Source organism: Oncorhynchus nerka, linkage group LG3 (genome assembly GCF_034236695.1).
Source record: "Oncorhynchus nerka isolate Pitt River linkage group LG3, Oner_Uvic_2.0, whole genome shotgun sequence".
Taxonomy (NCBI): Eukaryota; Metazoa; Chordata; class Actinopteri; order Salmoniformes; family Salmonidae; genus Oncorhynchus; species Oncorhynchus nerka.
Window position 1 is genome coordinate 86,988,478 of NC_088398.1, and position 16,185 is coordinate 87,004,662.

Sequence of the window (16,185 nt, forward strand, 5' to 3'; positions counted from 1 at the left end):
TTCTCAAACAGCTAGAATGTAGATCTACCCGTTCCCAAACAGCTAGAATGTAGACCTACCCGTTCCCAAACAGCTAGAATGTAGACCTACCCGTTCCCAAACAGCTAGAATGTAGACCTACCCGTTCTCAAACAGCTAGAATATAGACCTACCCGTTCTCAAACAGCTAGAATGTAGACCTACCCGTTCCCAAACAGCTAGTGATGTAGACCTACCCGTTCCCAAACAGCTCTGCTAGTGATGTAGACCTACCCGTTCCCAAAAAGTTAGAATGTAGACCTACCCGTTCCCAAACAGCTAGAATGTAGATCTACCCGTTTAAAAGTGGTGTGGGGGCTGTGCTTTGGCAAAGTGGGTGGGGTTATATCCTTCCTGTTTGGCCCTGTCCGGGGGTATCATGGGATGGGGCCACAGTGTCTCCTGACCCCTCATGTCTCAGCCTCCAGTATTTATGTGTCGGGGGGCTAGGGTCAGGTTGTTATATCTGGAGTACTTCTCCTGTCTTATCCAGTGTCCTGTGTGAAATTAAGTATGCTCTCTCTAATTCTCTCTTTCTTTCTCTCTCTCTGGCAGGAGCTGAGCCCTAGGACCATGCCTCAGGACTACCTGGCATGATGACTCCTTGCTGTCCCCAGTCCACCTGGCCGTGCTGCTGCTCCAGTTTCAACTGTTCTGCCTGTGATTATTATTATTTGACCATGCTGGTCATTTATGAACATTTGAACATCTTGGCCATGCTCTGTTATATTCTCCACCCGGCACAGCCAGAAGAGGACTGGCCACCCCACATAGCCTGGTTCCTCTCTAGGTTTCTTCCTAGGTTTTGGCCTTTCTAGGGAGTTTTTCCTAGCCACCGTGCTTCTACACCTGCATTGCTTGCTGTTTGGGGTTTTAGGCTGGGTTTCTGTACAGCACTTTGAGATATCAGCTGATGTACGAAGGGCTATATAAATAAATTTGATTAGACCTACCCGTTCCCAAACAGCTAGTGATGTAGAGCTACCCGTTCCCAAACAGCTAGTGATGCAGACCTACCCGTTCCCAAACAGCTAGTGATGCAGACCTACCTGTTCCCAAACAGCTAGTGATGCAGACCTACCCGTTCCCAAAGTAGAATGTAGACCTACCAATTCCCAAACAGCTAGTGATGTAGACTCACCCGTTCCCAAACTAGAATGTAGACCTACCCGTTCCCAAACTAGAATGTAGACCTACCTGTTCCCAAACAGCTAGTGATGCAGACTTACCCGTTCCCAAACAGCTAATGATGTAGACCTACCCGTTCCCAAACAGCTAGTGATGTAGACCTACCCGTTCCCAAAGTAGAATGTAGACCTACCCGTTCCCAAAGTAGAATGTAGACCTACCCGTTCCCAAACAGCTAGTGATGTAGACCTACCCGTTCCCAAACTAGAATGTAGACCTACCCTTTCCTAAACTAGAATGTAGACCTACCCGTTCCCAAACTAGAATGTAGACCTACCTGTTCCCAAACAGCTAGTGATGCAGACCTACCCGTTCCCAAACAGCTAGTGATGCAGACCTACCCGTTCCCAAACAGCTAGTGATGCAGACCTACCCGTTCCCAAACTAGAATGTAGACCTACCCGTTCCCAAACTAGAATGTAGACCTACCCGTTCCCAAACTAGAATGTAGACCTACCCGTTCCCAAACAGCTAGTGATGCAGACCTACCCGTTCCCAAACAGCTAGTGATGTAGACCTACCCGTTCCCAAACAGCTAGTGATGCAGACCTACCCGTTCCCAAACAGCTAGAATGTAGACCTACCCGTTCCCAAACAGCTAGAATGTAGACCTACCCGTTCCCAAACAGCTAGTGATGCAGACCTACCCATTACCAAACAGCTAGTGATGTAGACCTACCCGTTCCCAAACAGCTAGTGATGTAGACCTACCCATTCCCAAACAGCTAGTGATGCAGACCTACCCATTACCAAACAGCTAGTGATGTAGACCTACCCGTTCCCAAAGTAGAATGTAGACCTACCCGTTCCCAAACAGCTAGTGATGCAGACCTACCCATTACCAAACAGCTAGTGATGTAGACCTACCCGTTCCCAAACAGCTAGTGATGTAGACCTACCCGTTCCCAAACAGCTAGTGATGTAGACCTACCCTTTCCCAAACAGCTAGTGATGTAGACCTACCCTTTCCCAAACAGCTAGTGATGTAGACCTACCCGTTCCCAAACTAGAATGTAGACCTCCCGTGATGATGTAGACCCGTTCCCAAACAGCTAGTGATGTAGACCTACCCATTACCAAACAGCTAGAATGTAGACCTACCCATTCCCAAACAGCTAGTGATGCAGACCTACCCGTTCCCAAACTAGAATGTAGACCTACCCGTTCCCAAACAGCTAGTGATGTAGACCTACCCGTTCCCAAACAGCTAGAATGTAGACATACCCGTTCCCAAACTAGAATGTAGACCTACCCGTTCCCAAACAGCTAGTGATGTAGACATACCCGTTCCCAAACAGCTAATGATGTAGACCTACCCGTTCCCAAACAGCTAGTGATGTAGACCTACCCGTTCCCAAAGTAGAATGTAGACCTACCCGTTCCCAAAGTAGAATGTAGACCTACCCGTTCCCAAACAGCTAGTGATGTAGACCTACCCGTTCCCAAACTAGAATGTAGACCTACCCTTTCCTAAACTAGAATGTAGACCTACCCGTTCCCAAACTAGAATGTAGACCTACCTGTTCCCAAACAGCTAGTGATGCAGACCTACCCGTTCCCAAACAGCTAGTGATGCAGACCTACCCGTTCCCAAACAGCTAGTGATGCAGACCTACCCGTTCCCAAACTAGAATGTAGACCTACCCGTTCCCAAACTAGAATGTAGACCTACCCGTTCCCAAACTAGAATGTAGACCTACCCGTTCCCAAACAGCTAGTGATGCAGACCTACCCGTTCCCAAACAGCTAGTGATGTAGACCTACCCGTTCCCAAACAGCTAGTGATGCAGACCTACCCGTTCCCAAACAGCTAGAATGTAGACCTACCCGTTCCCAAACAGCTAGAATGTAGACCTACCCGTTCCCAAACAGCTAGTGATGCAGACCTACCCATTACCAAACAGCTAGTGATGTAGACCTACCCGTTCCCAAACAGCTAGTGATGTAGACCTACCCATTCCCAAACAGCTAGTGATGCAGACCTACCCATTACCAAACAGCTAGTGATGTAGACCTACCCGTTCCCAAAGTAGAATGTAGACCTACCCGTTCCCAAACAGCTAGTGATGCAGACCTACCCATTACCAAACAGCTAGTGATGTAGACCTACCCGTTCCCAAACAGCTAGTGATGTAGACCTACCCGTTCCCAAACAGCTAGTGATGTAGACCTACCCTTTCCCAAACAGCTAGTGATGTAGACCTACCCTTTCCCAAACAGCTAGTGATGTAGACCTACCCGTTCCCAAACTAGAATGTAGACCTCCCGTTCCCAAACAGCTAGTGATGTAGACCTACCCGTTCCCAAACAGCTAGTGATGTAGACCTACCCATTACCAAACAGCTAGAATGTAGACCTACCCATTCCCAAACAGCTAGTGATGCAGACCTACCCGTTCCCAAACTAGAATGTAGACCTACCCGTTCCCAAACAGCTAGTGATGTAGACCTACCCGTTCCCAAACAGCTAGAATGTAGACATACCCGTTCCCAAACTAGAATGTAGACCTACCCGTTCCCAAACAGCTAGTGATGTAGACATACCCGTTCCCAAACAGCTAATGATGTAGACCTACCCGTTCCCAAACAGCTAGTGATGTAGACCTACCCGTTCCCAAAGTAGAATGTAGACCTACCCGTTCCCAAAGTAGAATGTAGACCTACCCGTTCCCAAACAGCTAGTGATGTAGACCTACCCGTTCCCAAACTAGAATGTAGACCTACCCTTTCCTAAACTAGAATGTAGACCTACCCGTTCCCAAACTAGAATGTAGACCTACCTGTTCCCAAACAGCTAGTGATGCAGACCTACCCGTTCCCAAACAGCTAGTGATGCAGACCTACCCGTTCCCAAACAGCTAGTGATGCAGACCTACCCGTTCCCAAACTAGAATGTAGACCTACCCGTTCCCAAACTAGAATGTAGACCTACCCGTTCCCAAACTAGAATGTAGACCTACCCGTTCCCAAACAGCTAGTGATGCAGACCTACCCGTTCCCAAACAGCTAGTGATGTAGACCTACCCGTTCCCAAACAGCTAGTGATGCAGACCTACCCGTTCCCAAACAGCTAGAATGTAGACCTACCCGTTCCCAAACAGCTAGAATGTAGACCTACCCGTTCCCAAACAGCTAGTGATGCAGACCTACCCATTACCAAACAGCTAGTGATGTAGACCTACCCGTTCCCAAACAGCTAGTGATGTAGACCTACCCATTCCCAAACAGCTAGTGATGCAGACCTACCCATTACCAAACAGCTAGTGATGTAGACCTACCCGTTCCCAAAGTAGAATGTAGACCTACCCGTTCCCAAACAGCTAGTGATGCAGACCTACCCATTACCAAACAGCTAGTGATGTAGACCTACCCGTTCCCAAACAGCTAGTGATGTAGACCTACCCGTTCCCAAACAGCTAGTGATGTAGACCTACCCTTTCCCAAACAGCTAGTGATGTAGACCTACCCTTTCCCAAACAGCTAGTGATGTAGACCTACCCGTTCCCAAACTAGAATGTAGACCTCCCGTTCCCAAACAGCTAGTGATGTAGACCTACCCGTTCCCAAACAGCTAGTGATGTAGACCTACCCATTACCAAACAGCTAGAATGTAGACCTACCCATTCCCAAACAGCTAGTGATGCAGACCTACCCGTTCCCAAACTAGAATGTAGACCTACCCGTTCCCAAACAGCTAGTGATGTAGACCTACCCGTTCCCAAACAGCTAGAATGTAGACATACCCGTTCCCAAACTAGAATGTAGACCTACCCGTTCCCAAACAGCTAGTGATGTAGACATACCCGTTCCCAAACAGCTAGTGATGCAGACCTACCCGTTCCCAAACAGCTAGTGATGTAGACCTACCCGTTCCCAAACAGCTAGTGATGTAGACCTACCCGTTCCCAAACAGCTAGTGATGTAGACCTACCCGTTCCCAAACAGCTAGTGATGTAGACCTACCCTTTCCCAAACAGCTAGTGATGTAGACCTACCCGTTCCCAAACTAGAATGTAGACCACCCGTTCCCAAACAGCTAGTGATGTAGACCTACCCATTACCAAACAGCTAGAATGTAGACCTACCCATTCCCAAACAGCTAGTGATGCAGACCTACCCGTTCCCAAACAGCTAGTGATGCAGACCTACCCGTTCCCAAACTAGAATGTAGACCTACCCGTTCCCAAACAGCTAGTGATGTAGACCTACCCATTACCAAACAGCTAGAATGTAGACCTACCCGTTCCCAAACAGCTAGTGATGTAGACCTACCCTTTCCCAAACAGCTAGTGATGTAGACCTACCCGTTCCCAAACTAGAATGTAGACCACCCGTTCCCAAACAGCTAGTGATGTAGACCTACCCATTACCAAACAGCTAGAATGTAGACCTACCCATTCCCAAACAGCTAGTGATGTAGACCTACCCGTTCCCAAACAGCTAGTGATGCAGACCTACCCATTCCCAAACAGCTAGTGATGCAGACCTACCCATTCCCAAACTAGAATGTAGACCTACCCGTTCCCAAACAGCTAGTGATGTAGACCTACCCGTTCCCAAACAGCTAGAATGTAGACCTACCCGTTCCCAAACTAGAATGTAGACCTACCCGTTCCCAAACAGCTAGTGATGTAGACCTACCTGTTCCCAAACAGCTAGTGATGTAGATCTACCTGTTCCCAAACAGCTAGTGATGTAGAGCTACCCGTTCCCAAACTAGAATGCAGACCTACCCGTTCCCAAACAGCTAGTGATGTAGACCTACCCGTTCCCAAACAGCTAGTGATGCAGACCTATCCGTTCCCAAAGTAGAATGTAGACCTACCCATTACCAAACAGCTAGTGATGTAGACTCACCCGTTCCCAAACAGCTAGTGATGTAGACCTACCTGTTCCCAAACTAGAATGTAGACCTACCTGTTCCCAAACAGCTAGTGATGCAGACCTACCCGTTCCCAAACAGCTAGTGATGTAGACCTACCCGTTCCCAAACAGCTAGTGATGTAGACCTACCCGTTCCCAAACAGCTAGTGATGTAGACCTACCCGTTCCCAAACAGCTAGTGATGCAGACCTACCCGTTCCCAAACAGATAGTGATGTAGACCTACCCGTTCCCAAACAGCTAGTGATGTAGACCTACCCGTTCCCAAACAGCTAGTGATGCAGACCTACCCGTTCCCAAACAGCTAGTGATGTAGACCTACCCATTCCCAAACAGCTAGTGATGCAGACCTACCCGTTCCCAAACTAGAATGTAGACCTACCCGTTCCCAAACTAGTGATGTAGACCTACCCGTTCCCAAACTAGTGATGTAGACCTACCCGTTCCCAAACAGCTAGTGATGTAGACCTACCTGTTCCCAAAGTAGAATGTAGACCTACCCGTTCCCAAACAGCTAGTGATGTAGACCTACCCGTTCCCAAACAGCTAGTGATGCAGACCTACCCGTTCCCAAACAGCTAGTGATGCAGACCTACCCGTTCCCAAACAGCTAGTGATGCAGACCTACCCGTTCCCAAACAGCTAGTGATGCAGACCTACCTGTTCCCAAACAGCTCCTTGCTGGTCTTCAGTTCCTTCTTCTTGACCACTTCCTTCAGAGGGAACTTCTTCTTCAGTGTCTCCAGGGGGGCTTGACAGCGGGTGGCCACCGCCAGGGGGCGCTGGAGAGCTGTAGTCAGCCAGGGGTCCATGGGGGGGAGGGGGGCACTGGGGTTCACCGCCCGATGGTGCAGGCACTGTAGTGGGAGAAGTGTGTTTTGTGGGGGGGGTGAAATATGAGGGACAATTAAGACGTAGAAAAGTAATAGCTGATTGAGAACGCGTTACATGGAGAAAGGAGCCCTACCTGGAACAGTCTCTGGTACTGAGGGTTGGGGATGTGGTAACTACCTAGAACAGTCTCTGGTACTGGGGGTTGGAGATGTGGTAACTACCTGGAACAGTCTCTGGTACTGAGGGTTGGAGATGTGGTAACTACCTGGAACAGTCTCTGGTACTGAGGGTTGGGGATGTGGTAACTACCTGGAACAGTCTCTGGTACTGAGGGTTGGAGATGTGGTAACTACCTGGAACAGTCTCTGGTACTGAGGGTTGGAGATGTGGTAACTACCTGGAACAGTCTCTGGTACTGGGGGATGGAGATGTGGTAACTACCTGGAACAGTCTCTGGTACTGGGGGTTGGAGATGTGGTAACTACCTAGAACAGTCTCTGGTACTGAGGATGTGGTAACTACCTAGAACAGTCTCTGGTACTGAGGATGTGGTAACTACCTAGAACAGTCTCTGGTACTGAGGATGTAGTAACTACCTGGAACAGTCTCTGGTACTGAGGGTTGGGGATGTGGTAACTACCTGGAACAGCCTCTGGTACTGAGGGTTGGTGATGTGGTAACTACCTGGAACAGTCTCTGGTACTGAGGGTTGGGGATGTGGTAACTACCTGGAACAGTCTCTGGTACTGAGGGTTGTGGTAACTACCTGGAACAGTCTCTGGTACTGAGGGTTGGGGATGTGGTAACTACCTAGAACAGTCTCTGGTACTGAGGGTTGGGGATGTGGTAACTACCTGGAACAGTCTCTGGTACTGAGGGTTGGGGATGTGGTAACTACCTGGAACAGTCTCTGGTATTGAGGGTTGGGGACGTGGTAACTACCTGGAACAGTCTCTGGTACTGAGGGTTGGGGACGTGGTAACTACCTGGAACAGTCTCTGGTACTGAGGGTTGGGGACGTGGTAACTACCTGGAACAGTCTCTGGTACTGGGGATGTGGTAACTACCTGGAACAGTCTCTGGTACTGGGGATGTGGTAACTACCTGGTACAGCCTCTGGTACTGAGGGTTGGGGACGTGGTAACTACCTGGAACAGTCTCTGGTACTGAGGGTTGGGGATGTGGTAACTACCTGGAACAGTCTCTGGTACTGAGGGTTGAGGATGTGGTAACTACCTGGAACAGTCTCTGGTACTGAGGGTTGATGGGTATGTGGGGTAATGTGGTAACTACCTGGAACAGTCTCTGGTACTGAGGGTTGGAGATGTGGTAACTACCTGGAACAGTCTCTGGTACTGAGGGTTGGGGATGTGGTAACTACCTGGAACAGTCTCTGGTACTGAGGGTTGGGGATGTGGTAACTACCCGGAACAGTCTCTGGTACTGAGGGTTGGAGATGTGGTAACTACCTGGAACAGTCTCTGGTACTGAGGATGTAGTAACTACATGGAACAGTCTCTGGTACTGAGGGTTGGGGATGTGGTAACTACCTAGAACAGTCTCTGGTACTGAGGATGTGGTAACTACCTAGAACAGTCTCTGGTACTGAGGATGTAGTAACTACCTGGAACAGTCTCTGGTAATGAGGGTTGGGGATGTGGTAACTACCTAGAACAGTCTCTGGTACTGAGGATGTGGTAACTACCTGGAACAGTCTCTGGTACTGAGGGTTGGGGACGTGGTAACTACCTGGAACAGTCTCTGGTACTGAGGGTTGGTGATGTGGTAACTACCTGGAACAGTCTCTGGTACTGAGGGTTGGGGATGTGGTAACTACCTGGAACAGTCTCTGGTACTGAGGGTTGTGGTAACTACCTGGAACAGTCTCTGGTACTGAGGGTTGGGGATGTGGTAACTACCTAGAACAGTCTCTGGTACTGAGGGTTGGGGATGTGGTAACTACCTGGAACAGTCTCTGGTACTGAGGGTTGGGGATGTGGTAACTACCTGGAACAGTCTCTGGTACTGAGGGTTGGGGATGTGGTAACTACCTGGAACAGTCTCTGGTACTGAGGGTTGGGGATGTGGTAACTACCTGGAACAGTCTCTGGTACTGAGGATGTAGTAACTACCTGGAACAGTCTCTGGTACTGAGGGTTGAGGATGTGGTAACTACCTGGAACAGTCGCTGGTACTGAGGGTTGGGGATGTGGTAACTACCTGGAAAAGTCTCTGGTACTGAGGGTTGAGGATGTGGTAACTACCTGGAACAGTCTCTGGTACTGAGGATGTAGTAACTACCTGGAACAGTCTCTGGTAATGAGGGTTGGGGATGTGGTAACTACCTAGAACAGTCTCTGGTACTGAGGATGTGGTAACTACCTGGAACAGTCTCTGGTACTGAGGGTTGGGGACGTGGTAACTACCTGGAACAGTCTCTGGTACTGAGGGTTGGTGATGTGGTAACTACCTGGAACAGTCTCTGGTACTGAGGGTTGGGGATGTGGTAACTACCTGGAACAGTCTCTGGTACTGAGGGTTGTGGTAACTACCTGGAACAGTCTCTGGTACTGAGGGTTGGGGATGTGGTAACTACCTAGAACAGTCTCTGGTACTGAGGGTTGGGGATGTGGTAACTACCTGGAACAGTCTCTGGTACTGAGGGTTGGGGATGTGGTAACTACCTGGAACAGTCTCTGGTACTGAGGGTTGGGGATGTGGTAACTACCTGGAACAGTCTCTGGTACTGAGGGTTGGGGATGTGGTAACTACCTGGAACAGTCTCTGGTACTGAGGATGTAGTAACTACCTGGAACAGTCTCTGGTACTGAGGGTTGAGGATGTGGTAACTACCTGGAACAGTCGCTGGTACTGAGGGTTGGGGATGTGGTAACTACCTGGAAAAGTCTCTGGTACTGAGGGTTGAGGATGTGGTAACTACCTGGAACAGTCTCTGGTACTGAGGGTTGGGGATGTGGTAACTACCTGGAACAGTCTCTGGTACTGGGGATGTGGTAACTACCTGGAAAAGTCTCTGGTACTGAGGATGTGGTAACTACCTGGAACAGTCTCTGGTACTGAGGGTTGGGGATGTGGTAACTACCTGGAACAGTCTCTGGTACTGAGGGTTGCGGACGTGGTAACTACCTGGAACAGTCTCTGGTACTGAGGGTTGAGGATGTGGTAACTACCTGGAACAGTCTCTAGTACTGAGGGTTGGGGACGTGGTAACTACCTGGAAAAGTCTCTGGTACTGAGGATGTGGTAACTACCTGGAACAGTCTCTGGTACTGAGGGTTGGGGATGTGGTAACTACCTGGAACAGTCTCTGGTACTGAGGGTTGGGGATGTGGTAACTACCTGGAACAGTCTCTGGTACTGAAGGTTTGGGACGTGGTAACTACCTGGAACAGTCTCTGGTACTGAGGGTTGGGGATGTGGTAACTACCTGGAACAGTCTCTGGTACTGGGGATGTGGTAACTACCTGGAACAGTCTCTGGTACTGGGGACGTGGTAACTACCTGGAACAGTCTCTGGTACTGGGGACGTGGTAACTACCTGGAACAGTCTCTGGTACTGAGGGTTGAGGATGTGGTAACTACCTGGAAAAGTCTCTGGTACTGAGGATATGGTAACTACCTGGAACAGTCTCTGGTACTGAGGGTTGGGGACGTGGTAACTACCTGGAACAGTCTCTGGTACTGAGGGTTGGGGACGTGGTAACTACCTGGAACAGTCTCTGGTACTGAGGGTTGGGGACGTGGTAACTACCTGGAACAGTCTCTGGTACTGGGGATGTGGTAACTACCTGGAACAGTCTCTGGTACTGGGGATGTGGTAACTACCTGGTACAGCCTCTGGTACTGAGGGTTGGGGACGTGCTAACTACCTGGAACAGTCTCTGGTACTGAGGGTTGGGGATGTGGTAACTACCTGGAACAGTCTCTGGTACTGAGGGTTGGGGATGTGGTAACTACCTGGAACAGTCTCTGGTACTGAGGGTTGAGGATGTGGTAACTACCTGGAACAGTCTCTGGTACTGAGGGTTGGAGATGTGGTAACTACCTGGAACAGTCTCTGGTACTGAGGTTTGGGGATGTGGTAAGTACCTGGAACAGTCTCTGGTACTGAGGGTTGGGGATGTGGTAACTACCCGGAACAGTCTCTGGTACTGAGGGTTGGAGATGTGGTAACTACCTGGAACAGTCTCTGGTACTGAGGGTTGGAGATGTGGTAACTACCTGGAACAGTCTCTGGTACTGAGGGTTGGGGATGTGGTAACTACCTGGAACAGTCTCTGGTACTGAGTGCTGGGGATGTGGTAACTACCTAGAACAGTCTCTGGTACTAGGGATGTGGTAACTACCTGGAACAGTCTCTGGTACTGAGGGTTGGGGATGTGGTAACTACCTGGAACAGTCTCTGGTACTGAGGGTTGAGGATGTGGTAACTACCTGGAACAGTCTCTGGTACTGAGGGTTGGAGATGTGGTAACTACCTGGAACAGTCTCTGGTACTGAGGTTTGGGGATGTGGTAAGTACCTGGAACAGTCTCTGGTACTGAGGGTTGGGGATGTGGTAACTACCCGGAACAGTCTCTGGTACTGAGGGTTGGAGATGTGGTAACTACCTGGAACAGTCTCTGGTACTGAGGGTTGAGGATGTGGTAACTACCTGGAACAGTCTCTGGTACTGAGGGTTGGAGATGTGGTAACTACCTGGAACAGTCTCTGGTACTGAGGTTTGGGGATGTGGTAAGTACCTGGAACAGTCTCTGGTACTGAGGGTTGGGGATGTGGTAACTACCCGGAACAGTCTCTGGTACTGAGGGTTGGAGATGTGGTAACTACCTGGAACAGTCTCTGGTACTGAGGGTTGGAGATGTGGTAACTACCTGGAACAGTCTCTGGTACTGAGGGTTGGGGATGTGGTAACTACCTGGAACAGTCTCTGGTACTGAGTGCTGGGGATGTGGTAACTACCTAGAACAGTCTCTGGTACTAGGGATGTGGTAACTACCTGGAACAGTCTCTGGTACTGAGGGTTGGGGATGTGGTAACTACCTGGAACAGTCTCTGGTACTGAGGGTTGGGGATGTGGTAACTACCTGGAACAGTCTCTGGTACTGAGGGTTGGGGATGTGGTAACTACCTGGAACAGTCTCTGGTACTGAGGGTTGGGGATGTGGTAACTACCTGGAACAGTCTCTGGTACTGGGGATGTGGTAACTACCTGGAACAGTCTCTGGTACTGAGGGTTGGGGATGTGGTAACTACCTGGAACAGTCTCTGGTACTGAGGGTTGGGGATGTGGTAACTACCTGGAACAGTCTCTGGTACTGAGGGTTTTGGGATGTGGTAACTACCTGGAACAGTCTCTGGTACTGAGGGTTGGGGATGTGGTTGACTTTGAAGAGGTCTTTTTTCTCTCCATCTTCATCCTCCTCCACCAACATCATGGAGTCAATCAGAGAGTCCACCGCCGACAGCTGGTCCTCTGGGAACAGGAAACAGGAAACACATTGATAAAAAACATTCAAGGAAAATAAAAGCAGTCAGACAATATACTGAGGATAGTGCTTATTGGTTGATCAACTACCTGAGTGGTCCACTAGCCTACCTGAGGTAGTGTACATCCTAGGGCAGGAGTGGTCCACTAGCCTACCTGAGGTAGTGTACATCCTAACAGAGGAGTGGTCCACTAGCCTACCTGAGGGAGTGTACATCCTAACAGAGGAGTGGTCCATTAGCCTAGCTGAGGGAGTGTACATCCTAGGGCAGGAGTGGTCCACTAGCCTACCTGAGGTAGTGTACATCCTAACAGAGGAGTGGTCCACTAGCCTAGCTGAGGGAGTGTACATCCTAACAGAGGAGTGGTCCACTAGCCTAGCTGAGGGAGTGTACATCCTAACAGAGGAGTGGTCCACTAGCCTACCTGAGGTAGTGTACATCCTAACAGAGGAGTGGTCCACTAGCCTAGCTGAGGGAGTGTACATCCTAACAGAGGAGTGGTCAACTAGCCTAGCTGAGGGAGTGTACATCCTAACAGAGGAGTGGTCCACTAGCCTAGCTGAGGGAGTGTACATCCTAACAGAGGAGTGGTCCACTAGCCTAGCTGAGGGAGTGTACATCCTAACAGAGGAGGGGTCCACTAGCCTAGCTGAGGTAGTGTACATCCTAACAGAGGAGTGGTCCACTAGCCTAGCTGAGGGAGTGTACATCCTAGGGCAGGAGTGGTCCACTAGCCTACCTGAGGTAGTGTACATCCTAACAGAGGAGTGGTCCACTAGCCTAGCTGAGGGAGTGTACATCCTAACAGAGGAGTGGTCCACTAGCCTACCTGAGGTAGTGTACATCCTAACAGAGGAGTGGTCCACTAGCCTAGCTGAGGGAGTGTACATCCTAACAGAGGAGTGGTCCACTAGCCTAGCTGAGGGAGTGTACATCCTAACAGAGGAGTGGTCCACTAGCCTAGCTGAGGGAGTGTACATCCTAACAGAGGAGTGGTCCACTAGCCTAGCTGAGGGAGTGTACATCCTAACAGAGGAGGGGTCCACTAGCCTAGCTGAGGTAGTGTACATCCTAACAGAGGAGTGGTCCACTAGCCTAGCTGAGGGAGTGTACATCCTAGGGCAGGAGTGGTCCACTAGCCTACCTGAGGTAGTGTACATCCTAACAGAGGAGTGGTCCACTAGCCTAGCTGAGCGAGTGTACATCCTAACAGAGGAGTGGTCCACTAGCCTAGCTGAGGGAGTGTACATCCTAGGGCAGGAGTGGTCCACTAGCCTACCTGAGGTAGTGTACATCCTAACAGAGGAGTGGTCCACTAGCCTAGCTGAGGGAGTGTACATCCTAGGGCAGGAGTGGTCCACTAGCCTACCTGAGGGAGTGTACATCCTAGGGCAGGAGTGATCCACTAGCCTACCTGAGGGAGTGTACATCCTAACAGAGGAGTGGTCCACTAGCCTAGCTGAGGGAGTGTACATCCTAACAGAGGAGTGGTCCACTAGCCTACCTGAGGTAGTGTACATCCTAACAGAGGAGTGGTCCACTAGCCTAGCTGAGGGAGTGTACATCCTAACAGAGGAGTGGTCCACTAGCCTAGCTGAGGGAGTGTACATCCTAACAGAGGAGTGGTCCACTAGCCTAGCTGAGGGAGTGTACATCCTAACAGAGGAGTGGTCCACTAGCCTAGCTGAGGGAGTGTACATCCTAACAGAGGAGGGGTCCACTAGCCTAGCTGAGGTAGTGTACATCCTAACAGAGGAGTGGTCCACTAGCCTAGCTGAGGGAGTGTACATCCTAGGGCAGGAGTGGTCCACTAGCCTACCTGAGGTAGTGTACATCCTAACAGAGGAGTGGTCCACTAGCCTAGCTGAGCGAGTGTACATCCTAACAGAGGAGTGGTCCACTAGCCTAGCTGAGGGAGTGTACATCCTAGGGCAGGAGTGGTCCACTAGCCTACCTGAGGTAGTGTACATCCTAACAGAGGAGTGGTCCACTAGCCTAGCTGAGGGAGTGTACATCCTAGGGCAGGAGTGGTCCACTAGCCTACCTGAGGGAGTGTACATCCTAGGGCAGGAGTGATCCACTAGCCTACCTGAGGGAGTGTACATCCTAACAGAGGAGTGGTCCACTAGCCTAGCTGAGGGAGTGTACATCCTAACAGAGGAGTGGTCCACTAGCCTAGCTGAGGGAGTGTACATCCTAGGGCAGGAGTGGTCCACTAGCCTACCTGAGGGAGTGTACATCCTAGGGCAGGAGTGGTCCACTAGCCTACCTGAGGGAGTGTACATCCTAGGGCAGGAGTGGTCCACTAGCCTAGCTGAGGGAGTGTACATCCTAGGGCAGGAGTGGTCCACTAGCCTACCTGAGGGAGTGTACATCTTAGCAGAGGAGTGATCCACTAGCCTACCTGAGGGAGTGTACATCCTAGGGCAGGAGTGGTCCACTAGCCTACCTGAGGGAGTGTACATCCTAGGGCAGGAGTGGTCCACTAGCCTAGCTGAGGGAGTGTACATCCTAACAGAGGAGTGGTCCACTAGCCTAGCTGAGGGAGTGTACATCCTAGGGCAGGAGTGGTCCACTAGCCTACCTGAGGGAGTGTACATCCTAGGGCAGGAGTGGTCCACTAGCCTAGCTGAGGGAGTGTACATCTTAGCAGAGGAGTGATCCACTAGCCTACCTGAGGGAGTGTACATCCTAGGGCAGGAGTGGTCCACTAGCCTACCTGAGGGAGTGTACATCCTAGGGCAGGAGTGGTCCACTAGCCTACCTGAGGGAGTGTACTTCTTGTTGTTCTCCAGAGAAGGGAAGCTGTACTGCCTCAGATCTTCCATGAACGGAAGCTGAACATACACCAGACACTAAGAACACAGAAGGTTCTAGAGTTAGCCCAATGGCGTCTGGTCCAAAACAGTGCACCATAAAGGGAATAGGGTATGACTCACCTCATACTTCTCCTTAATACAAGGGAAGGCTGCTCCTACTTGTGGGTTTCCATTGCGGGCGTAAACATACCTCACCACCGCCACCATCTTGAGGTCATCCAGAGCACGGATCAGACCTGAGAGAGCTACACCTGCATGCTGAGCTCAGACAGACAGGCAGACAGACACAGGCAGACAGACACAGGCAGGCAGACAGACAAGCAGGCAGACAGACACACAGACACAGGCAGGCAGACAGACACAGGCAGACAGACAGAGAAGCAGGCAGACAGACACAGGCAGGCAGACAGACACAGGCAGACAGACAGACAAGCAGGCAGACAGACACACAGACACAGGCAGACAGAGAAAATGAGTATGAAGACAAGTCCCTCTCTTGATTCAATAACATCCGGTCACTATTCTCACCTCATCATCTTTAGGGGCGAACACCTTGAGGACCTGATTCCCCACGAACTGGTGTCTGTTGATCTGTAGCAGAACAACACAGGTTAGAGGGACTGTTGATCTGTAGCAGAACAATACAGGTTAGAGGGACTGTTGGTCTGTATCAGAACAATACAGGTTAGAGGGACTGTTGGTCTGTAGCAGAACAATACAGGTTAGAGGGACTGTTGGTCTGTAGCAGAACAATACAGGTTAGAGGGACTGTTGGTCTGTAGCAGAACAATACAGGTTAGAGGGTCTGTAGCAGAACAATACAGGTTAGAGGGTCTGTATCAGAACAATACAGGTTAGAGGGACTGTTGGTCTGTAGCAGAACAACACAGGTTAGAGGGTCTGTTGGTCTGTATCAGAACAATACAGGTTAGA

General features: G+C 50.3%; 1 protein-coding gene across 2 annotated transcripts in view; it reads right to left on the minus strand.

Annotated features, from left to right (window-relative positions):
• The window catches only part of xrcc5 (X-ray repair complementing defective repair in Chinese hamster cells 5), a 58,402-nt gene that overhangs the window by 20,706 nt on the left and 21,511 nt on the right, over positions 1–16,185 (minus strand). For both annotated transcript variants that reach the window (XM_065016404.1, XM_065016414.1), the window contains exons 10-14: positions 15,781–15,843; positions 15,373–15,510; positions 15,198–15,288; positions 12,289–12,419; positions 6,749–6,945 (exon numbers count right to left, since the gene is read on the minus strand). In XM_065016404.1, coding sequence (XP_064872476.1) covers positions 6,749–6,945; positions 12,289–12,419; positions 15,198–15,288; positions 15,373–15,510; positions 15,781–15,843 — 620 coding nt within the window. The remainder of the gene's footprint in view (positions 1–6,748; positions 6,946–12,288; positions 12,420–15,197; positions 15,289–15,372; positions 15,511–15,780; positions 15,844–16,185) is intronic.